At 44.5% G+C, this 26,556-nt stretch overlaps 1 protein-coding gene and 1 long non-coding RNA gene across 6 annotated transcripts in view; one reads left to right on the forward strand and one right to left on the reverse strand.

Annotated features, from left to right (window-relative positions):
* Positions 1-4,347: 4,347 nt before the first annotated feature.
* Positions 4,348-25,877, reverse strand: LOC129058233 (uncharacterized). Of its 5 annotated transcripts, none has more exons than XM_054550584.2 (5): positions 25,702-25,877; positions 16,202-16,370; positions 13,294-13,610; positions 10,765-10,874; positions 4,348-4,887 (listed from the first exon to the last, which is right to left on the reverse strand). In XM_054550584.2, exons 2-5 carry the CDS (start codon positions 16,222-16,224, stop codon positions 4,846-4,848), a joined length of 492 nt encoding a protein of 163 aa, XP_054406559.2. In that variant the 5' UTR covers positions 16,225-16,370; positions 25,702-25,877; the 3' UTR covers positions 4,348-4,845. The 5 variants fall into 5 exon arrangements, with proteins under 5 accessions (XP_054406559.2, XP_054406557.2, XP_054406558.2 ...); XM_054550582.2 differs by having other exon boundaries at positions 25,615-25,870; XM_054550583.2 differs by lacking the exon at positions 4,348-4,887 and adding an exon at positions 8,850-9,290 and having other exon boundaries at positions 25,702-25,870.
* Positions 24,837-26,556, forward strand: part of LOC129058234 (uncharacterized) — a 69,510-nt gene continuing 67,790 nt past the window's right edge. The window contains exon 1 of the long non-coding RNA XR_008523257.2: positions 24,837-25,147. This is a non-coding gene — a long non-coding RNA (uncharacterized LOC129058234). The remainder of the gene's footprint in view (positions 25,148-26,556) is intronic.

The raw sequence follows: 26,556 nt of genomic DNA on the forward strand, positions 1-26,556 counted from the left end.
GTAGCTTTTCATCTTTGTAGCCGTCTTATTTAGGAACCAAAATGGGAGGTAGGTATGTGTGATCCAGTTTCCAGCTTGACTTTTCCCTTTGGCTTAGTGAATTTGGGGTTCCCAGATTTATTTTCCTTATTTTTTTGTAGCAAGAGTTACAGAAGTATCTCATGGACTCCATTAAAAGGTTGAACAAACAGGCCTTAAAAGAGCAGATACCAGGCTGGGTGTGGTGGCTTACGCCTGTAATCCCAGCACTTTGGAAGGCGAGCGGATCACCTGAGGCCAGGAGTTTGAGACCAACCTGGCCAATATGGTGAAACACCATCTCTACTAAAACTACAAAAATTAGCTGGGCGTGATGGCACATGCCTATGGTCCCTGCTACTTGGGTGGCTGAGGCAGAAGAATCACTTGAACCTGGGAGGCAGAGGTTGCAGTGAGCTGAGATGGTACCACTGCACTCCAGCCTGGCAACAGAGTGAGACTTCGTCTAAACAATACAGAAAGAGAGAGAGCAAATTCCAGGTCTGCTCCGACAGGTATTTGAGATTTTTTCTTCTTTTTATTTTATTTTTTTGAGATAGAGTCTCACTCTGTCACCCAGGCTGGAGTGCAGTGGCGCGATCTCAGCTCACTGCAACTTCCGCCTCCTGGGTTCAAGCAATTCTCCTGCCTCAGCCTCCTGAGTAGCTGAGATTACAGGCACCCACCACCACACCTGGCTAATTTTTGTATTTTAGTAGAGACAAGGTTTCACCTTGTTGGCCAGGCTGATCTCGAACTCCTGGCCTCAAGTGATCCACCCGCCTTGGCCTCCCAAACTGCTGGGATTACAGGTGTGAGTCACCGCAGCTGGCTGAGATTTTTCCTTCTAGAGCAAGAATCCCAAACCGTAATGCTTCCAAGCACTAGGAGGTAGGATTAACGAGGGCAGGGTAAACAAAATGGATTGGCAGAGACTGTGGGGGAACTGGAGAATGTGGGACCCAACTAAAGAGAGTGCTACTTAGCTCCAGACAATTGCTGCCTTTCAGAATCCCAGGCCTGGTATAGTTAGATGGTCCAGTTTTCTAACAGAATCCAAAAGTCTGGGTTTTTAGTAAAGTTGACAATATTTTAAAAACTGTGCAGGCCAAATAAAGCATGTCTGCCAGCTAGATCTCTGTCCAGTTTGTGGTTGCTTCTTGAGAGCTGTAGGGGAGGAAAGATTTTTCTCTTTACCTTCCTAGGTTTGATAGCTGGGTCTATGAAATTAACTGACAACAGGGAGATTAACAGGGAAAAAAGTATATAAATTTATGAATTCTTAATGTAACATGCATGAATGCATCACAGAAAAAAAAAAGTGAATACTTCAAAAAAGCAATGAGATTTGAGAGCTTCCATTCCATCTTAATAAGGAAAGTGGGGCGGGTTGCGGGTCACTTAGGAGAGTAGAAGATTTTTAGGAAAGATGAATGAGCCCATAGAAAATAAGATGGGAGATATGCTAGGTTGTGACAAAGTTTGTTTGAGGGTGGTGTCAACTTCTAGTCTCTCTGTGATGAGTTCATCTTCCCTGGTTGATGAAACTCCCAGGGATGGGACTGATGACAATTTAGTTTCTTTTGCAGGATCTGTCCTTGGGCAGGTAACGGAAGTTCAGAGACGGGCTCTCTCTGCGCTGCTGTTTTTTTAAGTGCCTTCAACTCAAAATAATCAATGTATCAAACTGGCCAATTTTGGGGGTAGCAAGAACCGAACCCCTTCAGAGCTTTGCTGTGATGTGACTCAGCTTCCTTCTCTGTGGCTCAGTTCTGAGGCGAGAGGTCCTGATTGGCCCAGCTAGGGCCAGGGAGTCACTGGGAGGGATGACTCAGCGAAAATGTGGCTACTGAGTGGCAGAGTGATAGAGTGGTTCCTAAAGAAGAGGGTCTGAAACTGCAGGATCCTCTGGAGGGAGTGAGGGGTCAAGGTAAAGTTGTTTATCACTTTTCCATGTCAATGGGAATTGTATCACCCAGTGGGAAGCAACTTGCAGCTTATGGAAAAGAAAGAATGAAATGAAATAGGCTTAAACTGAAATACTAGGAATTTAAATCAGACATTTGGTCTTCCAAAGGGAGCTGTAAAGCTCTGAGAATTTACCACAGGGTCTCAGGTCCTATCAGATTGAGTCAAAACATATCTGTCTTGCCTGATCTCTGGGAAGACCTTGTCAAGCATCATCTGTCATTGTCTCCACTCCCTCTTTCCAGCCCCTAAATCCCAGTTCACATGCAACACATTCACTGCCTTCCCCGAGAAGAGTATGGGCCATTTCTTATCTCACCAGCTTGCAGATCAAAGTGTGATTTGAGGACTGGGGCCCAGCCACACCTCCCCTCCCCTTACCTTCCTGTTGAGCCACTGAAAGTCCCAGCAAATCCTTTGATGTTGCTGATTCTGTATTTAAGGTGACGTCTTCATTTGGGAAAAATAATTTCACTCTGGTGGGCTGATACCGATGGGAAACTGGCATTGTCAATTGTTATTAAGTTAGAGGATATATGGAGGGTGATGATAAATTCCATGCATTATGAATTATTAAGAACAGGTTGGTACCCCTGCTCATTTGCTTTAACATGCCTCCTTCACCCCCATCTATTAACTTGTGGCTATTTGAAGGCTACATATGCAAATAGAGGCAGAGCTATCAGTGGAGGTGGGGGTGGTGGATGGGGGGACACAGCTGCTTTGGGGGAATAAATTAAATCACATCCACTGAACTATTTTGCTGTTTAAATCCATTCTAAAGATATCCTTGGAGCAATGAGCGCTCTCAAACAACCCAGCTAGGGCTCCAGAACATTCATTCTGATGGTAGTTCTGTCCAAAACTTGAAGGACAACAGCTGCAGAAGGAAATTATAGCATCAGAAATTTCCCAGCTGCTCAACTCCCTGTGGACCTGCTTCTGATAACTTTTCTTTCTTTTATTATTTTTATAATTAATTCATATAATGCTTTAAAGTCAACACAGTTGACAGGGTGTTTTCTGACCTTTCATTCATTGGAATAAGTTTACGGAATGCTTGTCATGTGCCAGGAAGCATTCTAAAAGTGGAGACTTTCATGGCAAACAAAACAGACAAGGGTCCTGCTTTTGTGGCTCTTACACTGTGATGGCAAGAAGGAAAGGAAGAAAAACAAGTCAAGAAATAAATGAGCAAGATAATCAACTGTAGCTGCAAAAGGCATGATACCCTTCCTCACCCATCGTAAGGGTCATGGCCTACACTTCTATAGCAAAAGACAGGTTAACAAGAGAAAAACATAACGTATTTGTTTAATCAAAGTTTTATGTGATATAGGAGCCTTCAGAAATTTAGACCCAGAGACCCAAGGAAAACTATCTATTTTTATGCTTAGGTTGCATGAAGAATGGATAGCCATGTGGAAGTGTGATTGGACAGAAGGGTATAATCTAATGGTAATAGACTGAGGGGCAGAATCCAGTGAGTAGAAAAAACAAGCTCAGTTTCTCCTACCACACTGTCACTCAACAATCAATGCAAAAGCCTTCAATGTTCCCTGGTCACCAAGAAGCATGTGGGGATTCCTTCTCACCGTCAACCAACCAGTCAGTTAATTCTGCAGCAGATTCTCCTGCAGAAACTACCTGCCTTTAGCGCAATTCATTTCTGACACTATCTACCTGGAGATAGCATCACGACCCACACATTGAGGGCTCAGTTCCACAAGACCGCCCCTGACTTCCAATGCCAGTTGCAAGCCCCAGGTTGTCTTACCTATGCTTCTGACCAACGAGCTATAAATTGGGGTTCCCACAGCTACTTCTTTGGGTTCGATTAATTTGCTGGAGTAACTCACAGAACTCAAGGAAACACTTACTTATGTCTATTAGCTTATTTTAAAGGATATTACAAAGGCTACAGATATACAGCCACATGAAGAGAAACATAGGGCAGGGTCTAGAAGGGTCCCGAATGCAGAAGTTGGGAATGTGTAAGTCCCCATGTGCTCAGCTCTCCCCAAGCTCTCTGAACTCTGTCCATTTTGGGTTTTTATAGAAGTTTTATTACGAAGGCATGATTGATTAAACCATTAGCCTCTAGCTATCAAGTTAACCTTCATCACCTCTCTCCTCCCTGGAGGTTAGGGAGTGGGTCTGAAAGTTCCAACCCTCTGATCACAAGGCTGATTCTCCTGGCAACCAGAACTTTATCCTGTAGTATCTAGGGGCTTTCCAAAAACTGTCTAATTAACATAAGCCCAGGTGTGTTTGAAAGAGCTTGGTGTAATTAACAAAAGACTGTCTTTCACCTTTATCGTTTAGTTGCTACTTCAGGAACCAAAGACAAAAGAGCAAATATTTTAACAGAAGATGTTCTTATTACTCCAAACACTTAGGAAATAACAAGGCTTACAGGAACTGAGAGCTGGCAGTCGGGATGGACCAAAAAATACATGGTAATATCACACCCATCAAGGCCTGTCGGCTCTGATTCTCGGCTCTCCGTGTAGCATTCCTCCCCACTTCCACCCAACCCTGGTACAAGGCAGGACCCTTCTGAGATGAAGGTCTTTAAGTGGGAAGGGAGAGAGGCCTACATAGGTTTTATGGCTTGCTTTGCGGGAGAGAAGTTCTAGTTTCTATGACCCACCTTGAGGAAGAAGAACTCTGGCTTCTGTGACTCATTTCAGGGGAGAAAGAGGGGCAGAGACTGGGGGGAGGGGAGGAGAAGGTCAGAGAGACCTTGCTTGCTTCAGAGGTCCTTCAGAGGTCCATCCAGTCTCCTTTAGTTCAAAGTACTCAGCATGCCAAAGCGCCGTACTTTGGAGTATTGTGTTCTGATCCCCAACAAGACGATCAAGGTATGGACTTGCTGAAGAAGTGCATCACAGGTGAGACCTAAATGACAAGAAGGAGCCAGCTTTGTGAAGATCTGGGATGTTCTAGACCAGTGATTCTCAACTGGAGACAATTCTGCCTTCCAGGGGGCATTTGACAATGTCTAGTGGCATGGTGGGTTGTCACAACCAGAAGGTGTGCTACAGTATCTAGTCAACAGAGGCCAGGAATGTGCTAAACATCCTACAATGTACAGGACACTCCCCCCAACTCCCCCGCATACATACACAACACAGAATTATCAAGCCCCAAATGTCAGTAGTGCCGAGGTTGAGAAACTCTGTTCCAAAGAGAATAGCTTCAAACAGAGGGAACAGCATGAAAGTTTCAGGAAAGGAAACAAAACTGGTGGTCCAAGTATATTAAACATTAACATTAAACTAGGAGTCTTCTGGGATGGCTCTTCTTCTGGCTGCAGCTTGGCCAGGCTTGGTTCCAGACTATGGGTTAGGTTAAAATCTGCTGCAAATCTTCTCTCGCTTTCCTTGGACAAGCAGCTGGCTAGGGCACACCCTTCTCCTGGTAGTATTCCCAGAAGAACAGGGGAGAGATAAAGTGCACCATCCACAGATTTCAGGGTTCTTTCCATGTCATGACCACTAATATGCCACTGGCCAAAAGAAGTCTCATGGCCAAGCCCCAAGTCCAGGTACGAGGAAGTCTCCTCTACCATGTAAAACCATGGCAGGGTTATTCAGAAGGTTAAGAATCACACGGAATGATCCACTTTTTCTCACAGAGTGTGGCAGAGAGGGAGACAGAAATGGAGATACAGGCACGTGCAAGATCAGAGAGGCATGGACTAAGGATTTTATTGTAAATACACCGAAAAGCCAGTGGATGCGCTTAATCTAAGGAGTTACACATAGTCAAATTACATTTAACAAGTATAAACAGCTGCTTTGTGAAAAAATAGGTTGTAGCACACAAAAAGAAGGCAGGGAGACCAGTTAGGACACCATTGCAGTAGACCAGGTAAGATACAATAGTGTCATGGACAAGGATGTGGGCAATGGAGGTAAACCACAGCACACAAATTTAGGATATGTTTCAGAAATAGAATCATTGGAGTAGATTGATAGATTTGGGATTCAAAAAAAGGAAAAACATCAAGAATGACTCTAATAGCTTTGTCTTGAGCCTCTGCACTAAATGGGAGGTGGTACAATTTACTGAGATGGATGACTAGGGAATGAACACGTCTGGGGAAAAATCAATCTTTATCTCATTTAATTTAATTGTGTCAATAACCCTATCTAGAGGTATTTTTATTTTCTCCTTTCCTCAAAAGAGGAAACAGGGGCTTGGAAAAGTAGTGTAACTTGTCCCAGATCCTAGTGCGGGCCAGTGGCAGAGGCAGGATTTGAATATAATTAGTCTGCATTCTATACGGGCTACCCAACCGCATATGATTGTTTTACTACTTCTCTGCCCCTGTAGGAGACCCTACATGGCTTGGGGAGGCTGAAAATCTTACCTGCTTCTGAATGTATGTTTTTTCTAGACCGTACACTGTAAAATTAGTACTTTATGTGTTCGGGCAGTAGGAAGCAGGCATTAGACTGAAAGCAGGGAGACCTAGACTCATGTCCCAGCTCATCTGCTAACAAGCTTGTATATAAAAAATGAAGCTTGGCTGGGCGCAGTGGCTCATGCCTATAATTCCAGCACTTTGGGAGGCTGAGGCAGGTGGATCACCCAAGGTCAGGAGTTCAAGACCAGCCTGACAAATATGGTGAAACCCCATATCTACTAAAAATACAAAAATTAGCTGGGCATGGTGGCGAGTGCCTGCAATTCCAGCTACTCGGGAGGCTGAGACAGGAGAATTGCTTGAACCCGGGAGACAGAGGTTGCAGTGAGCAGAGATCTGTCTGCTGCACTCCAGCCTGGGTGACAGAGCGAGACTCCATCACAAAAAAAAAAAAAAAAGAGAATGAAGTTTGTTTCTGAGGGCCTTGATAACAATGAGCAATAAAAATAAAGAATGAAGCTTGTTAGAGGAAAAGTAAAGACCAAACTCCCATGAACCTGGGTGATCTGGCCCCTGCTTCCTCTCCAACCTTCCCTCCCTCACCATGTTCCAGCCACCAGGGACTCCTCTCAGTTCCTGGGACAGACTGAGCTCTCGCTCACTCAGGCCTCTGTGCTGCCTGCTCCCATGGGTTCCTCATTCATTGCTGTTCAGTGTTCGCTTTTTATTCCCTCCATAGCACTTAGCACTGCAAGTTCTTAAAAATGGCTCCTTTTTCCGTTTCCCTGCCAGAGGCATGAGGGATTTTTTTTCTCTGATCTTCACTGCGAGAACTTGGTAGGGCTCCTGAAGGTAAACCCACAAAAGTGTGAGCAGCCCCTAAGACTAACCCCCTCAGAATTTTTACATCTCAATCCGGTCCACGCCGAGCTTCCAGTAATTTGTCAATTACAGTTGAACACATTCATCCCAATCCTGGCTCGGCCAAGAAGTCTGCTCTCAGGAAGCTGGAATTCTCTATAGCCACCCATCTGTCTCTCCAGTTTTTTGGGGGCAGCAGCTTGCCCTGTAAGCAAAATTCTCTGATGGATCTAAGAGCTGCTGATTTCCAGTGTGTTCAGCATTTTTCTTGTTGTGAGGGTGATTCCAAGCTCTTTACATCGTAGACCAAAACCAACTATGGTTTTTATTGTTAAGTTTTGTCTGCCTCCTAGGCAAAGACTGTCTCCATTTTCTTCACTCTGTTTCCCCAAGATGCCTGGCACATAGAAGGGGCCCGAGACGCATGGCTTGTGAATTAATGCGAGAACCTGGGTTCATCCCGTCATGTCAATTTCCTTAGTTAGGCATGAAATGTGTAATCTCTCAAAGATCCTTTCTAGCACATAAACGCTGTGATGATGAAGCCAGGGGATTTCTTTGGGAGATGTGACCTGAAGGGTAATTCACCAGGCCATAAAGACTATTAATAGAAATGAAAATTGCCCAATTTGCTAGCCAATCTCCTGATAAGAGTTTTGTGTATAACCAGAGAACCTCAACTATCAAATGACGGGATCCCCCAGCTCCTAGGGGCTAAGAAGAACAGAAGAGACTAGAAGGCCTTTTTCATATTTCCAATAACCACTTGGAAATGGTATGTTTCTCTATTATTAGGAACATGGACTCAATAATGCCATTTATCAGTTTTAAAAATATGAGAATGAATTAATTACTGCTGACTACATGCTGTTTTGCTTGGATGACATGGTGTTTCAAAACATGCCATTATTAAGAGGAAGAATATTGGCCATCTTCTTGGTGACTGACTTATTTATTTATCTTAATAGAGATGGGGGTCTCGTTATGTTGCCCAGGCTAGTTTTGAACTCTGACCTGCAGCGATCCTTTTGCCTCAGCCTCCCAAAGTGCTGGGATTACAGGAATGAGCCACCAAGCCCAGTCTCAGTGGCTTTAAAAAGGGGGGTTGGTAGGTAATTCAGAAGGTGATATCTCAGGTTCCTTGATCCTTAACCTCCTACAATTTTCCCCGCCAAGTTAGAGCCTGTGTCATGTTCCTCTGAACTGTGTTTGTCCCCTTCGGAGGACCCCACATGCAGCGGACACCTGATGATTCGACCTGTTCACCATCCCTTCAGTCCTGAACTGTCAACAGTATCCTCATTATTCATGAGAAAACTATTCCTCCTCCCTTCCCAGACCATGAGGATTGAGTGGAATTCACTCCATCCTTCTCAGCTCCCTGGTGAGTAGGTGGCTGGAACTAGTCAATGAGTATATTTCAACCCAGGGATGGGAATGTAGCCAACTCTGAACAATGAGAGTCAGCCTCAGGATTCTAATGGAAGTGTCTGTAAGAAATCTCTGTCTCCACCAGACCAGACACTGGCAGGGTACAAGCCTACAACTGTTGGCAGCCACCTTACCACCACCCAGGGAGTCAGTGACTGGGCTCCCTAAGAAGACGACGACTCTGAGGCAAGGATTTCTGTGCAAGAAGTTTATTTTGGAGACTCCAAGGAAGCATGGGAAGGAGAATAGGAAAGTGAGACAGGAAAGAGAAGGGGGCTAAATCAGAGTACATTGGAGAGCAGGCTGCCACAGCAGGCAACTGAGGCTTAGCACTGTTGTAAACATCTGGAGAAAATATAGAACACGTCCAGGAGTCCTCCCAACCAAAGACAGTAGTAATTCATTGTTGAATCTACTAAATTGGTCTGTCTTTGGCTGAAGGCTGCTACCAGGGCCATTAACTCCCTGGTTCTTTTGCCTGCCCACAACAGACTGAACCAGCCCCTGTGGCAAGAGAAAGTCCCCAGGCTGAGAATCACCAGAGCTGCATTGAGGAGTCCCAGCTGTGTGTCCAGGAATGCCAAATGCAGAAGGGCTATACACGGGGCACCATCATGACCTGCTTCAGAGACCATCCCTGAGAACAGAGGAGCAGAGAGAGAGAAGAGCAAGAGATGGGCAAGGACAGAGTCCCAATCCCAGTGTCTGGCCCCTGCCTCCGGCCATGTCTCAGCTAGCTCTGTCACTGGACTTTCCTTTGTCTGGGACCAATATCTCTCTTCCTTCCTAAAGATGACTGGAAACTGGTTTCTGTCCTGTGTAATAAAAAGATCATGATGTGCACAGCTTTTTACCCCATCTTAAGAATATTTGAGCACTTATCTCCATAGAGGGCAGAACCTGTAATGAATTTACTTTTCAGTCCTCCATAACACCTGTCACAAGGTTTGCACAGTTTTCAAGAAATACTGGGTAGATGAATGAATGGGTACTGAAAAGACCCACTAAAATTTAATGCAAATCTGTAACAACAGATGCCCATTTAAGGCACATGGTAGAGGGCAGGTGGCATAGGGAGAAAGTAGTTGGAGTGGATTCATCCTGGCAGTGGCACCCTGTGAGCAGGGGTACTGGCAGATCCCATTGGGGCTCCCAAGTTAAAAAGTCCCAGTGTTAGTTCCTGCTACCAAGAAACCTAGAGCTTCTCTGGTTCCAGTTTTTTCCAAAGGCTCATTTTCCAGCTTTTTCTTCCATTCTGAGAGCTATACCATAGCTTCCAATAAATTCTTTATTGTTTGTTAATTTGGCCTAATATTGTGACGCAGTCTCTGTTACTTGCCACCCTAGAACCCTAGCCAGCACAGAAATGACAGTGAAACTCTCTCCACACAAACCAGTGCTGCTTCCTCTCTTCACAGTTGCAGATTCTGTCTCTAGTGGAAGCATTAAGGGAGATTGTGTCATCAAGCCTGCTTTGCTCTAAGATGCTGACTTTAACAGATTAGAAATGTTCCCGGCACAGCCCACGCTTCTGCTAATAAATGATTCCATATCTATCATGAATGAATTTCAAGTCTTCCATTACCGGGCTGTGTACCTACTCACGAAGTACATTTCCAGGCGATTTTGTCTGAATTACATGGTTAATTGCCTCATATTTTCAGCTCATGTTAAAGGCCTTCTGAGTTAGAATGAGAGAGAGAAATACCATGTATCACTTCCTACACAGGGGACAAATTCACGGATAGAGCCAGGCACGTGGAAAACGGCTTCATTACATATATTAATGATGAATGCTAATTTGTTCCTAGCTTCCAAGTATAAGTAAGTTAAAAAGAGCCAGAAAAGGAGGGTGAGGGGTAGGAAAGTCAGCCAGTAAGCCAGATGTTTTTACTTTCAAATTTTATACTAATTCGTTCAGTAATTTGTTCCTCAAAACCTGCACACTTGCAAGGTTCTCTGCTAGGAATGTTGGAAGGTAAATTCAGAGAGGTGACCTCAAATATCATTCTAACTGAAGTTGTGGTATGTGTAACCCATTTAAAAAATAAGAAAATATAAGAGTTGTTTAAGTAAGCTACAATATAAAGCAGAGAAAGATAAATACTTACTGGAAGTTTAGGCAATAAATCCTGTGGGAGTCCATCGGGAGGTAAGTTCAGAGTTATAGAAGGTGTGAGCCATGGTGAGACCTGTTCCCAAAGGCAGGCTCTTGATGGACCTTAAAGGAAGGGCAGATATTAGTTGGGTGAGGCAGAGGTTGACATGATTCCAGGATTGGGAAATGGTTCAAGGAAAGCGGGAACCATGCACATTGCCAGTCTTACTTGCAAGTGGAGCCCCCCCGTATAAAAGTCTAATTACCAGTTGAAACTGGACATTGACTCAAGATCAATTAGAAATTTGGATTTAGGAGCAAAGTGCCTGTAAAGGCATATTCCTAAGTAGTCATGTGGAAAACAAACAACCACTAACATTTATGGAGCGATTACTTAGCAACTGTTAGCCTTGTATTCCTTACCTATGACTGTGCTAAAAAACAATCCTTAAACCTAGCAGCTTAAAACAAGAGATATTTATTATTTCGCATAGTTTCAGCAGGTCAGGAAATCAGGAGCAGCTTAGCTGAGTGATTCTAGTTCAAGGTCCTTCATGAGGTTTCAGTTAAGATGTCATTGAGGGCTGCAGTCATCTGAAGGCTAGATGGGGGCTGGAGGAGCCACTTCCAGATAACTCACTCACATGGCTGCCTAGCTGTGGGCAGGAGTCTTCAGCTCTCCACAGGGCTGCTTGAGTCCTCGTGACCCTCATGACATGGCAGCCAGTGTTATCCAGTGCAGTGATTCGAGAGAGCTAGGCAGAAATTGCAATGTCATTTATGACTCAGCCTTGGAAGTGACATCCTTGTATTTCTGCAATATGCTTTTGGTCACAGAGATTATCCTCATTCACTGTGGGAACAGACTACACAAAGGAGTGACAAGCAGAAGGCAGGAACCATTGGGAGCCATCTTGGAGGCTGACTGGCACAAGCCCTTACAGACATTGTATCTTCAGAACTTGAAAACAATGGTGCTATTAATATTATTTCTCCATTTTACGGAAGAGGAAATGGAAACCCAGGGCAATTAAGTAAATTTCCTTCAAATTTCACAACCAATAGGTGGCTAAGCGAAGATTTGAACTTGTGTCTGTCTGACTCAGCCTGGATTCCATCTGTATGAGTTTGCTAGAGCTGCCATAACAAAGTACCACACACTGGGTGGCTCAAAACAACAGAAATTTGTTGTCTCACAATTCTGAATACTAAACGTCCCAAACCAAGGTTTTGGCAGGGCCATGCTCCCTCTGAAACTCTGGGTAGAATCCTTCCTTGCATCCTCCACCTTCTGGTGGTGGCCAGTAGTTCTTGGCATTCCCTGGCTTGCAGCTGCATGAGTCTCATCTCTGTGGGCCTCTTCATACAGTGTTCTCCTAGTGTGTCCTCACATAGTCCTCTGTGTCTATGTTCAAATTTCCCTCTTTTGTTTGGTGTTAAAGAAAAAATTATTCAGTGACACTTGTTAAAACACAGCAAGGAAGACTTTATCCAGGACCATTGCAATAGGTACGAGGAACACTGCAAAAGGGTCTTGCAGTGGGGGAGAGAGATTGGAATCAACTCCGAATACAACATGAGCCAATTTATAGCTACTGAGCAGGGTGGGGGTCAGTGGGTGGAAAATTACCAAGAGGAAAACATCAATGGTAAGGGGGATCCTGGTTAAACCAACCCACTAGAATTCTTGCTGAAGACAGGCTGGAATGATTGGACATCACCTGGGGGATGGTGGAGGATAAGGAACCTGATCAGATATCAAGGATGATCAGATCTCGAGGTTGAGGAGCTTCCTCCTAAGCTGCTTCAGCAGGGTTTTTTGTTTGTTTGTGTGGACCCAGAAAATTTGAGACAGGTCTCAGTTAATTTAGAAAATTTTGCCAAGGTTGAGGACGCACACACGCCCATGACAGCCTCAGGAGGTCCTGATGACATGTGCCCAAGGTGGTCGGAGCACAGTTTGATTTTGATTTTATACATTTTAGGGAGACATGAGACATCAATCAACATATGTAAGATGAACATTGAACATTGATTGGTTCAGTCTGGAAAGGCAGGGTGGGGGCTTCCAGGTCATAGGTAGATAAGAGATAAATGGATGCATTATTTTGAGTTTCTTATTAGCCTCTCCAAAGGAGGCAATCAGATATGCATTTATCTCAGTGAGCAGAGGGATGACTTTGAATAGAATGGGAGTCAGGTTTGCCCTAAGCAGTTCCCAGCTTGACTTTTCCCTGTAGCTTAGTGATTTTGGGGGCCCAAGATATTTTCCTTTCACATTTGTTCGTTTGTTTGTTTGTTTTTGCTGAAACTGGATTTTACAAGGAAGTACACAGAAGGGGCCAGGAAAAGTTTATAAGCATTACTGACGTGTGTGAAGCAAACTTCAAGGCCAAGCAAAGATTCTTTGTCAAAGGACACTAGTCATATTGAATCAGGGCCCACCCTAATGACCTCATCATAACTGAGGGTGTTATCGCACTCAACACCTGTGGAAGGAAGTTAAATCTACAAAGACCCTATTTCCAAATAAGGTTCTCACCAGTGGAGGGTGTCCAGGTTCTTGGTGTCAACTTGTTCTTAGTACATTCCAGAACTAATGTCAGATTTGGGTCATCAGAGTCCACAAACCACATCGATGAAGAAGATGGATAGGATTCCATGATGTTGCAGTGGAGTGTGAGCAGCGGCAGCAAGTGCAGGCTGCCTGGCAGCAGAACTGGGAACTGGCAGTGCAGCTCATCCAGCTTCCAGCTGATGATGCGGAATTGCTTGTGGTTCTTGCTGAAGATGTGTTCCTGGACCAAATTGAGGGTTGGGCTGCTATTTCTTGTGGCCCAATAACGAGATGCAGATGAACTGGGAAGGAAGAGAGTCCTTATTTCTGTAACTGGTTACAGGGAGAAGGCCTGGAAATTATTGCCAGACCAACTCAAAATAATAAAGTTTACCAGAGCTTATATACCTTCTATGTGTAAGTGTGTATTTATTCAAAGACATAAGTGATTAACTTCTTATAATCTATAACTAAGGTCTGAGTCCTGAAGACCTTCCTCTGAAGCCTCAGTAAGTTTACTTAATCTAAATGGGTCTAGGTGCTGGGGTGATTACCCTCATCTTGTCTCCTGCTAAATCATAAAGATTTGGGGAGTTCCTTTAGACCCCAGTAAACTTGTTTGTGGAGGCCTGGGGAGTTATTTCAGACCCCCAATAAAACTTGTTTAATCCTAAAAAGGTATTGTTAAGAATTCCTTTGTTATATTGTCATGCTTCAAGGCTCAGGAAAAGCCTAGGCAAAACTCTTGCTGGGCTCTTTGCTATATTTCAGCCTTTTTATAAGAGCACTGGCTCAATCAGCTTTTACTGTTTAACCTAGCTACTCAGTGAGTGCTGGGACAGTCGTACTGGAGGCCTGCATTAGTGAGACCTGGCCTGCCACAAGGTCACATTCTGATGTAATGGGAATTAGGACTTCAACATATCTTTTTAGGGGGACACAATTTAGCCCATAATACCACCTGACCCCAGAGCCCACTCTCTAGCCATCACAACCCCTGCTCCTGCTGAAAGTGTAGGGGAAATAAAAATAGCTTCTGTCTACACTCCTCGGTGAACTTGTCTACAAATTAAATTCGCATAAGGCAGGTTAACAGGAAGAAACCATTTTAATTATGTACATATGCACACACAGGAGCCCCATGAAAACATAAGACTCAAAGAAGGGCCAATGCGGGCACAGTGGCTCATGCCTGTAATTCCAGCTACTTGGGAGGCTGAGGCAGGAGGATTGCTTAAGCCCAGGAGTTTGAGACCAACCTGGGCAACATAGCAAGACCCCCATCTCTCTCTTAAAAAAAAAAAAAAAGATAGGCCAGATGATTGACACTTAATCTGAGCTACAGAAAGGCATAAGGGTTTGGGGCTTCTAGGGAATGGTAGAGACAGATCGTAGGAGGGTGAGAGGAGGAAATTTATGGTGAAAATAAAGGTTACCTTGTTATGCAGATAAGAGTCTCTCAGGTAATAAAAGTTGGCTCAAAGCAGCTTTCTTCCTGGTATAGATATCTTTACTAATGAAAACTTCCTTTATACATTTCTCTCTACAAAAGGGGAGTTTGTAACTGCCCAAGGGGTTCACCTTGCCTGCTGCCTAGACAGAGCTGATTCATCAAGACAGAAGAATTGCAGTAGAGAAAGAGTAATTCACGCACAGCCGCTGTGCAGGAGACCAGAGTTTTATTATTACTCATATCAGTCTCCCCAAGCATTAAAGTTTTTAAGGATAACTTGGTGGATGGGGGAAATCCAGTGAGCCAGGAGTGCTGATTGGTCAGGGATGAAGTCATAGGGAGTAGAAGCTGTCTTCTCTTGCTGAGTCAATTCCTGGGTGGGGGCCACAAGATCAGATGAGCCAGTTTATTCATCTGGGTGGTGCCAGCTGATCCATCAAGTGCAAGGTCTACAAAATATCTCAAGCACTGATCTTAGGAGCAGTTTAGGGAGGGTCAGAATCTTGCAGCCTCCAGCTGCATGACTCCTAAACCATAATTTCCAATCTTGTGGCCAATGTTAGTCCTACAAAGGCAATCTAGTCCCCAGGCAAGAAGGACATCTGCTTTGGGAAAGCGCTGTTACAAAACTATAAACTAAGTTACTCCTAAAGTTAGTTCGGCCTACGCCCAGGAATGAACAAGGACAGCTTGGAGGTTAGAAGCAAAATGGAGTCGGTTAAGTTAGATCTCTTTCACTGTCTCAGTCATTTTGCAAAGGCAGTTTCAGTTCTGTTTTACACAGTGGAGGGGAACATGAAGAGCTTTTACTGTGTTGGCTTGTTCTTGATTTCTTTTAGTTCAAAATAATGAATATGCCTAGGCAGCTTATTCTGGTCTTCTACAGTCATGTTTTGGAGTCGCGTGTCCTGAGCCCAAAACAGATATTTTGAGAAATGGCTGAACAGGTAAGAGAGAGAGGTGTGGGAGCAGGGGAGCCCTCTCTTTGCTTCTGAAATTGCTGAACAAAAGGCCAACAGCTGTCCCTGCTGTAGGTGGCTGGAGGAGCCAGTGCCCAAGGGACCTGAGCAGGGACCCTCAGCTCCTTGGCCTCTTCCTTGCTGCACCCGTTTTCCGTTATCACAGCTGGAGTGTGGCCTTGGCTTCTGTAAGGCAAATAGCATTTTTTTTCTCCCTGTTAAAAATAAGGAAAGAGCCTTCTCTCCCTGTCTTCCTTTTCTTTCAGAATTACTTTTTCTGTCCTTCTCAAATGTATGTAAATCTTTTGAATGGCTAAATAGCCTCTGATCAGTCTCACAACTCAAGAATATTTCCTCAAGGAACTGGGAGCCACCTCTTTCTCTTTGAAATGTAATCATCAAGGAAGATAAATCCCAGCTCCCGGTTTCCTGGGAGGACACAGGCTTAACTTGTCACCTGACTCCAAATTGCAAAACCTACCTGACATATTGAATGGGTTGCATCCACTTAGTTACATAAAAGAGTGAGATTTCTTTCTGTCTTTACAATCCTTTCAGCAGCATTGCCTGTGATGGGCATCACATCTGGTTTAATGCTCATTCAATAATCAAATTGTTTTCTTTCTCTTTTAGCTTTGTGGAGATATTTTCTGGGTTGGGAAAAAAAGAGATTTTGTTTTTGGTTTTTGGTTTTTTTGAGACAGGGTCTCGCTCTGTCACCCAGCCTGAAATGCAGTGGCAACCACTGCAACCTCCGCCTCCTGGGTTCAAATGATTCTCCTGCCTCAGCCTCCTGAGTAGCTGGGATTACAGGCACACCTCACCATGCCCAGCTAATTTTTGTATTTTTAGTAGAAACGGGGTTTCACCATGTTGGCCAGAAGATTTTGCTTTTTATTATATTTCCAACACTCCCCCATCCACAGTGGCCTCCCTGATAGTTTTGTTCAGTACCATTGGTCAGAACCTAGAGTGAGGGAATAAAATCAAGATTTGTCCTTCTCCTAATTGGCTGTGTGATGTTCTCCACACTCTGCTGAGGTGAACCTAAGGTCATGTCTAGGAGGAAAAACTTCTCCTCTACCCTCTTCGGTTCAGTAAATGGGGGCCTGTGAATTAACCTGACAAATGATAGATTAACGGGAAAAGGTACACAATTTTTATTAATATTTACATGCATGAGGGTTCATAGAAAAGAAGTAGAACTAAAGAGTGGTTAGACTTGGGGGCTTATATACCATTTTAAAGAATGAAAGGGGCTTTGGGCTTTGAGGGACAGTGCAGGGTAAGGAAGTGACTAGGGAATTCATGGGGGAACGAGTGGAAGCTAATGTGGAAGGCAAGAATATGCCACCCCAGAACACACTTCCTTGATGTATTTCAAACTGGCTATTCAGAGAACTGCAGGCAGGAATAGACCTGAAAAGCTGTCCTTTCTTAAAGGAAACTTACGCGGATCTACCTTAGTATGGTAAACTGCAGATGGAAGCAGAGGTTTTTCTCTGAGGCCGTTTTAGCTGCCTAAAGATGGATAAAGGTCTGAAACCTCCTCAAGACAGAGCTTACCACAGGCAATCACCTATTTTTCTGATGGCTGTTACCTGGGAGACCTTATCTGCATAAAAACAGCCTTCCTCCCCCCACCTCCCATATGTTGTCACAACTACCCTCCAGGAATCTTCCATTCCCCATTTTTTTCCATAACATAAAGTGACATTTGAGCTTCTAGACCTCATTGGGTTATTGGGTATTGACTTGCCTGTGATGACACCATGGACTGAAATGAATTTGGATGCTTTTTCTCCTGTTACTCTGTCTGTTGCCAGTTTATTTCAGCAGACTTAAAGAATTGAATCTTCAGAAAGTAAAGGGAAAAATTCCCCTCACTTCTACAGTAAGCATTATTTTTACAAGGTCTGTTTATGCAAACTCATCTCTGTGTCAACTCCCTATCTCTGTTGATGAGAGTTACTACCCTTCCCTTCCTGGTGCTAGTGAGGAGTCACCTTCACAAAGGAAGGGAAACTTATTCCCAGCTCTTAGGCAGATCAAGGGAGGGCAGAGAGCTCTTCCTGTATCTGCTGCAGATTCTTGATTGCCTTTACCTCAAAATACTCAATATGCCACAGTGGCATCTTCTGAGGTGGAGTACTCTGGACCTGTTTGGTTACATCAGTCAGGGTCCCATCAGGAAGCAGAGAGCACACTCAATATGATGGCCATGTGATATAAAAAGGAAGCCTAGCACAACTAACTCCCTCCACACATACCCCTTCTGTCCAGCCTCCCATGATGATATTGAAGCGACATCATTCATCTGGGGTAATACCCAAGGTTCATTGTCTCATGCCAAGGAAATCAAGGACATGGACACACAAGGAATGAGGTTAAGAGTGGAGGTTAAATAGGCAAAAGAGAAGAGCTCTCTCCTGCAGAGAGAGGGGTCCTCAGTGGGTTTCTGGCCCCCAACAAAAGGCAGGGGTTTTTATAGATGAGTTTGAGGAGGTGGTGTCTGATTAACATAGGGCACAAAAGATTGGTCGGACCAGGTGTGCCATTTGCATAAGGCTTGAAAACTGGTTAGGACTAGGCATGCCATTTGGCCATCCCCACCCTAATCTTTTATTATGCAGATGTGTTCTCTACCTGCCAGTGCCATGTTGCCTATTCCTTTACCATATATGTGGTGACAAAGAAAAGGCAAGATGAAGCCTCCATGTTGAACATACCTTTTCTATTGGCACAGCTGCCAGCATTCACTCATGCAAGCTTCCAGCTTGCTTATTTATCTATGTCTGCAGCTCAACTTTTTAAAGCCGCTTTTTGTTGGAAAATAAATAATTCTGGGACTGCTTTTTGTTAAAAGGGAAATTCCACCAAGGACTCTTTTGCCCTCGCTGTTTGCCTAAATAATTTCTTTCTGTCTCCTGTATCAATATCTTTTAGGTTAACTGTTTTTGCTTGTCTCTGCACATAGGCCAATCTAACTATGGGAGGAATGTAGCTTATAGTTTAACTTTAAAGCAAGGATGAGAATAGCCCTTCCCCGAAACTAACACCCGAGGAGAAAACAAGGGTATACACAGAAGTAACAATGTTATATTAAAATTTCATGAGTGTTGTGACCTGAGCAAGGAAAAAGAAGTTGACCCTCACTGCCACTCAGATGTCTGTGGTCATCTGTCACTTTTTGGCCTCAACCCCCTGCATCTTCCCCATTTCCCTAAAATAAAGGGAGCCCTAAATTCATAGTAGCTTAACATGTTTCTTTAGGACACTAGTCTGCCATCTCAGTTTGCTGGCCCTCCAAAATAAAATCTCTTTCCTTGCCCCAACATCTTGTCTTTCGACTAATAGTTGTCATGCAGTGAGCAGTACAAGCTTTGGACTTGACAACAGTTGGAGGAGATTTTAATAAAGGAACCATTTGCAAAGGTGTAAGTAGGAAAGAGGAATCCCACAAGGCATGGTGCAGTGCCAGAGGGCTGGTAACTGAGAGGCTGTCAACACCATTAGGCTTGAAGGAGTGATGAAAGGAAGCAGGTTCCTGCAGGCAGAGGGACCAACTTACATGGAGGATGCTCAGATGCCTGTCCCCAGATACCCTTCAGTGAAGGATTCACAGCCCAGCTGCTGACAGTGGTGTCTGCAGAGAGCTTCCAGCTTCAGCCCCTCAGAGATTGCCTCAGCTGCATGCCACTGTCATGCCAAGGTTGTGCCCCTTCCTAGTGCAGCCTAATATCCAGTGACTGACAGATGTGAGAATATAAGGGCCTGGCCCTCTTCTCCCAACACTAAGTGACTCTGAAGGGCCATTCTAGCTCCAGGTCCTCCAGTGGGGTTGGCCAAGACAGTCAGTGGTCCTGCCTCAATAGCTGAATTTCCCCCGTGCCTGGTCCTACTTCCTCATCTTCCTTTCACGTGTGTCAACATGAACACTCCCTGATAACCATCCTGCATACCAAACCCCATCTCACATTGTTTCCCAGGTGTATGGGTTGAACTGTGTGTCCCTCAAAGAGGAGATCACAGCCCAAGCCTTGGAGAATGCTCATGGTTAAGTTCATTGTAGGATATTCAAGGAGAAGAAACCATTTTAAGAAGCACAGACTAGGCCAGGTGCTGTAGCTCATCCCTGTAATCCCAGCACTTTGGGAGGCTGAGGCAAGAGGATCACTCGAGCCCAGGAGGCCAGTCTGGGCAACATGGCGAAATGCTGTCTCTACAAAAAATACAAAAATTAACCAGATGTGGTGGTGTGCACCTATAGTCTCAGCTACTTGAGAAGCTGAGGTGGGAGGATCGCTTAAGCCTGGGAGGTCAAAGATTCACTGAGCTGAGACTGCACCTCTGTCCTCCAGCCTGGACAACAGAGCAAGACACTGTCTCAAAAAAAAAAAAAAAAAAAAAAAAAAGAAGCACAACTGCATACCAATGTCAAATAAAGGAGAAGCTCAATGACTGACATGGCTGTAATTAACCAGGATCTTTGATTGCAAGTAATATAAATCCAAGTAAAATTGGCTTAAGCAAAAACGTTGGCTCACTAATGGAAAATTTAAGTGAGATTCCTTCAGGTATGGTGGACCCAGGCACTTAACATATGAAGTGAAAATTCAAGCTCTCTCTAAACCTCTTGGTTCTGCTTCCCTATGTACAAAATCAGGGTTTTGCTAACCAGACAAAGTAGAGAATGGCTTCTGTACTGGGAGTTAATAGGTTACCGAGACAAGTAAAACCTTCCATTTTTAGGTGGCCTCTCTTCACATCACGGCAGCCAGCATCTCTAGATTTGCATTTTCCTAACCGCAAGTCAAGCTGAACGTGGAGCCTCTGTCTTTGCTACAGTTTTGATAAAAAGCCAGGTAATGGGATATATTGAGTGACTGGGATCATTTTTCCAATTATGAACAAATTGCTGTGGACAAGGGAACTCAATACTTCTATAACAGCATGAGTAACATGTCAACTCCAAAAGACAAAGGTGGTGTTAGTCTCAGCTTGAACTGAGACCTCTGCAGGGCCGGTTTCCCAAGGGCAATATGGATTCTGTCAATAAAACTCAAGGAATTGGATGTTGGACAGAGAGAAGCAACAAATGTCTCCTGCAAAGATGGAACAGCCAGATGTTTAAACATGGAGCCTTCTTCGTGAAACCCCATGATAAACCATACTTAAATACATCTAGATAGCTGAGCTGATCATGTTCCTCTCCTCCATGTGTCATCTTGTAAGTCACATCCTTTATTCCCAGTAACTCTGTTCATTCTGAATTCTGGAAATAACGTCATCAGATCCACAACGGTTGAGCTTTTGGGAGGGAAAGAATCTCCCTCCACACGTGTGGTGATATTCTTGGAAGAGTGATTTGTGGGCACTAAAAATGAATCATTTTGCAAAGAAGGGTGAATTTATACCGTAGAAATGACTTTCAGGGTAATAGCACCTCCTCCCCCAAGTGGATCTGATGGGGATGGAATGTTCTGTGCTCTGGGTCTCACAAGTGATTCAGGCACTTACTGAGCACAAGAGTTGTGTGACTAGCAGATGAATAATGCAACTGCGTGCTTTATAGATTTTATTCTAGAGGAGAAAGAGGAGAGAGAATGTAGGAGGAAGATGTGGTACATTGAAAAGACCAAAAGGAAAACTTGCTCATTCCTACTAATGGGTAACCTGGTAAGCAGTGATGGGAGTTTGCTAGTCTCTGTAACCTGTGATTGCCTATCCAACAACCCTTCCCAACCTTGCCACCAGGTTAGCTGAACCTGATTTTGTGCAGGTATGAGGCAGCCATGGCCTCAGGTAGGCCAGGTCATGCCCAGTGCTGATGGAATCATGTGTGGCATAGACTGCCAGTTATCACCCAGTAAGCTGCACCTTCTCCCCTTTAAATAGCAATAGAAATTCCAATTTTTATTTGTGCCCATGGCTGTGCAGGATAGACATTTCTCAGCCTTTGTCACAGCCAGGTAAGGCCATGTGATTGAGATTTGTCCAGGTGGAGTCAGCATATGTAGAATGTACAATTCTAAAAGTGTCCATTATAGAAAGGAACTTTGGTTTTTTTTTTTTTTTTTTTTAGATGGAGTCTTGCTCTGTCACCCAGGCTGGAGTGCAGTGGTGCTATCTCGGCTCACTGCAATGTCCACCTCCCGGGTTCAAGTGATTCTCCTGCCTCAGCCTCCTGAGTAGCTGGGACTACAGGTGCACGCCACCATGCCTGGCTAATTTTTGTATTTTTAGTAGAGATGCGGTTTCACAATGTTGGCAAGGATGGTCTTGATCTCTTGACCTTGTGATCCACCTGGCTTGGCCTCCCAAAGTTCTGGGATTACAGGCGTGAGCCACCGTACCCGGCCTGGAACTTTGCTTTTCCTCTCTTTTTCTCTCCTCTGGTGCTGAAATGAGTACAAGAGGACTGGAGCTGGAGCAGCCGTTTGGGGCTATGAAGGAACTTGGAGTGGAACCATGCACAGAGGAGCATGAGATTAGAAAGAGCCTGGGTTCCTGAAGCTAGAGGTTCCCAACTGCATAGCCAGACTTCCAAAATGTGAAAGAAAGCAACTTCTGTCTTGTTTAGACACTGTTATACGGGGTTTCTCTGTTCCCTTCTGGTCAGTGTAATTCTTACCTATACACAAGCTCATCCCATGTCCTCATAAAAGTTTGGTTGAGCATAGGGCATGTGAAGTTATTTTGAAAAAGGAGATATAAAGGGACATTTAATGAGACTCTAGGAATTTTTCCTTGATCTTAAAGATTGAGACAAAACAGAGATCTTTCACTTGTCTGTCTCCGGAGGTTGGTTTTTTTGTTTGTTTTGTTTTGTTTTTGCCTATGATGCGAAAACTTCAACAGCAAATGTGGGATGTTGGAAGGATCCATCCCAAAGTTTAGCAGAGGCTGGCAGGACAGTTAGTGGGGAAGAACCTGTATCCTTGGTGACAGCAATGAATCACCTGATGAATCCCTTGGGGAGCCATTTCATATCCAGACTTCTTGTTATAGGAGATAACATATTTACTTTTTAAAAAATACTTTCCCTTGTGTTCTTGTGTTATCGCTCTTTCCCTCCTCCTCCTCCTCCTCCTTCTTCTTCCTCCTCTTCCTCCTCTCCTTCTCCTTCTTCTTCTTCTTTTCTTTTCTTTTCTCTCTCTCTCCTCTCTCTCTCTCTCTCTGTCTCTGTCTCTCTCAACTGTAAACATTCTTACAGATACATTAATCAGTTCCTTCCATTGTAAATCCAGGCTAGTGAGTCAGGGTATAAATAACAGTGATAACAACAACAGTAGTAGTACACACTGACATTGATCAGTCATGGATGGAGCATGATCTGTGCTAAGTGCTGTGCATGAACTTTATCTCACTCCTTTCCCCAAGAGGTGCTCTTATCCTTTCATTTTCCAGATGAGGAAATTGGGGACTAGAAAGCATACGCAGGGTAGTGCAGGAAAAATATCTTTCCCTTCTACTCCTCTAAGACTCATCTGGGGCCCCTGTAACAGAAGACAGATTAGCAAGAGAAACACATACTAATTTATTTAATATATGTATTTTACATGACACGGAAGAGTATGAGAAAGTGAAGACCCAAAGAAGTTGTTAAACCTGAATGTTTTTATGCTAGGTTTGATGAAGAATGGAGATTCTTGGGAAAATGTGACAGGACAAAAGAAAAGTAGGAAGTAAGAGTGGTCAGCTTGGGGAGACAGCAAGCCTGCATCTAGGTTCCTCTACGTGTCCTTGTGACTTGGAGATAAGGATCCTCCTCTTCACCAGGCATAGAAAGGGCACCTCTCATGGAGGGGCTTATGACCTGCCTCAGGGAAAGGCCAGAGAGATCTTCCTGCACCTGCTGTTTTACAGATTCCTTCAGCTTGAAACAGTCAATGTGCCAAGGTATCATATTTGGGGGTAGCAGGTCCTGGAGCCTGTCAGTAGCTTGCTCAAGTTCTCTTAGTTACAAATGGCAGATCTGGGATTCAGAAGCAGGGAGGCAGTATGGCAAGGGGCTTACACGCGTGTGCGCTGGGCTCATGGGACCTGTGTGCCTGTACCTCTCTGGAGTCTCAGCCTTCAGAGGTGAAATGAGAGGGTTAGACTTCAGGCTTTTCAAAGCCCCTTTATGATCTGAACATGGGCCTTTAGGGGGCACTCAGGGCTCCTCCCCTCCCTGATCTCATGTTCCTCAAATCTTTTAGAGGGTGGGGGCTGGGGTGGTAGCTTTTAATAACTTATTTTTTGAAAATAAGTTATTTTGAAATAACTTCAGATGTATAGAAAACTTACAGGAATGGTGCCAAAAACAACTCCCCGGTACCTTTTACCCAGATCCCCCACTGATGAATATTTCACCATACTTGCTTGGGGCTGGGAGAGGGAAGGAGGAAGAGAAGGGGTTGGGGAAGAAATGGGATGGAGAAAGAATGCTCCTTCATCCCTAAATATTTCAGCATTTATTTCCTAAGAACAAGCGTCCTTACATAAAGATAATACAATCACCCAAATCAGGAAGTTAACATGGAGAGAAATGCCACCATCCAATCGAGGGGCCCTTTCAGATGCAGCTGCCTGCCTCAAAGATGGCTGTCATAAACACCCTTTCCTCTCTGGTCTAGGATCAAATCCACGTTGCTTTTGGGTGTCCCTTCTCTTCAGTCTTTTTCCATTGGAAATGGCTCCTTAGCCTTCCCTTTAATTTTCGTGACCTTAACGTTTTTCGGGAATACAGGCCAGTTACTATTGTAGACTGTCCCTCAGTTTGGGTTTGTCTGATGTTTCCTTGTGATTAGATTCAGGTTAGACATTTTGGCCAGAAATGTCACAAAAGCGATGTGTTTTTCTCAGTGCATCCTATCAGAAGGCACACAATGTCAATTTGTCCCATAACTGGTGATGTTAAATTTGGTGGCTTTGAAAGAGACTTTGAGACTTTGAATATCATATGTGGAGACGCTATGAATCCCTGTTCCTCAACAAACTTAGACCCACTTGTTTTAGCACCCATTGATGATTTTTGACAGGATCAATTATTAAATACTGGGTGCCTTGAAAGCTGCTCCACCCTCTGTGACCCTGAGCAGGCCACCTTCCCCAGAGTGGGGCCCCTCTGCCACATTGGAGGGGTGAGAATCCTTGGCTGTGATCCCGTTGTTCAAGGGCCCAGGCCATGCTGGGCATCCTCAGATGTGGGCTCCTTTCCTCCATGCTGCGAGGTGGGCTTGAGAGCAGCTTCCTCTCATGATGAGTGATGAGGTCTCCACCATGGGACTTTGAGGAGAGACGGGAGACATACAGGACTCTGATATTTCAGCAGCAGCATCACACTGCTCTTAACTACATCGCCAATACTGACCTGATCCATCTCCGGCTCTAATGCTGTTCAGCTCTTCTCCTAGTGTCTCCTCCCCTGTTTCTCAATGTGGTAAGATATTGCAAGATACACACTGATGTTTTGGCCCAGTAGTACTTCCTATGGCTGCCAACTCTTTCCCCACTCTGGGAACCTGGGCCAACTGCTTTTATTATCTCAGGGAAAGGATGTTATCACAGGATGGGGAGAAGAAGGGAAGTAATTCTGACAGTTTTGTGTTTCAAAAGTCATAGATGTTTTGAAATTTAGAGTCATATATAACAAAAGAGAGACATTATCTTGTTCCTTGTACCTTTTGCCACCTATAAAGTTTCTACAAGTTGGGGAAAAAGTATACGGACCAGAAAGGAAGGAAAGAAGGCTTAGATGCTAGTCATTCCAGACACTGCTACAGAACTGATCCCTGTTGCAGAGTGGCAAAACCCCCATATTGATTGGGGAATCCGAAAATAGGGGCTTGTACTCTCACTCTGGGGAGAATCTAGGGAAGTTGCAAGGGCCCAAAACTTAGCATAGACCTGAGTAATTCAGGCAAGAGGTACAGCTGTAGCACAGAGAGCTGGCATCCTGAAAGGCACTGTGGCTAGACGTGAGGAAGGACATACAGCAGCTGGCAGGATGAGCAGAAAATGAGGCATGTCAACAGATCCAGGGTGGAGTGGGAGAGAGAACCACACTGCAATCTGCACACACCATCCTCAGCGCCGACTTCCATCCCAGGGTAACTCATCACCCAAGACAGTTACTGGAGCTCCAACTGTCACACCAAGCTCCAGGCTGCAATAAGGAAAAAGCGGGGGAGGGCAAAACGGCCTGTTGGTTAGATGAGTCAGTATCCTTTACAGGGCCTTCCTGGAAGCCCCACACACAACTTCCACTTTTTATCTCATTGACTAGAATAAGACTCACACCCAGCTACAAGGGAAGTAGGGTCATGTGGTCTTTTGGCTGAGCACTGAATTAAAAATTGGGGTCGTTACTAAGTAGGAAGGGGAAAATGGATATGGGGTGGCACCTAACAGTCTCTTTCTCTTTTCTCATTTATTTATTTATTTAGAGACACGGTCTCACTGTCACCAAGGCTGGAATGCAGTGGTGAGATCTTGGCTCACTGCAGCCTCAGCCTCTCAGACTCAAGGGATCCTCCCACCTCAGCCTCCCAAGTAGCTGGGACCACAGGCATGTGCCACCACACCTGGCTGATTTTGTGTATTTTGGGTAAAGATGGGGTTTCACCATGTTGCCCAGGCTGATCTCAAACTCCTGGGCTCAAGTGATCTTTCTGCCTCATCCTCCCAAAGTGCTGGGATTACAGGGGTGAGCCACTTCTTCCGACCTGGCAGTCTCTTTCAGGCTGTGCCTTTTCTGTCTCTACATTTTTTCTATCTCCTTCTTCCCACTTTTCTGGGCCTCACCTCTTCCTCTCTTGCTCTGAGTTCCAACCTCACTTTACAGCACCC

The sequence above is a fragment of the Pongo abelii genome, chromosome 2 (assembly GCF_028885655.2).
Source record: "Pongo abelii isolate AG06213 chromosome 2, NHGRI_mPonAbe1-v2.0_pri, whole genome shotgun sequence".
In the NCBI taxonomy this organism is placed as follows: domain Eukaryota; kingdom Metazoa; phylum Chordata; class Mammalia; order Primates; family Hominidae; genus Pongo; species Pongo abelii.

Bases quoted from the DNA above. Each gene is read 5' to 3' on its own strand.
- LOC129058233 (XM_054550581.2), bottom strand. From the start codon at position 16,224: ATGCAACCCATTCAATATGTCAG. The intron at 13,611-16,201 runs GTAGGTTTTGCA...CTTCCTTCCCAG, and splicing joins CAACCCATTCAATATGTCAG to TTCATCTGCATCTCGTTATT. The intron at 9,469-10,764 runs GTAAGTATTTAT...TTTATTACACAG, and splicing joins ATTTATTGCCTAAACTTCCA to GACAGAAACCAGTTTCCAGT.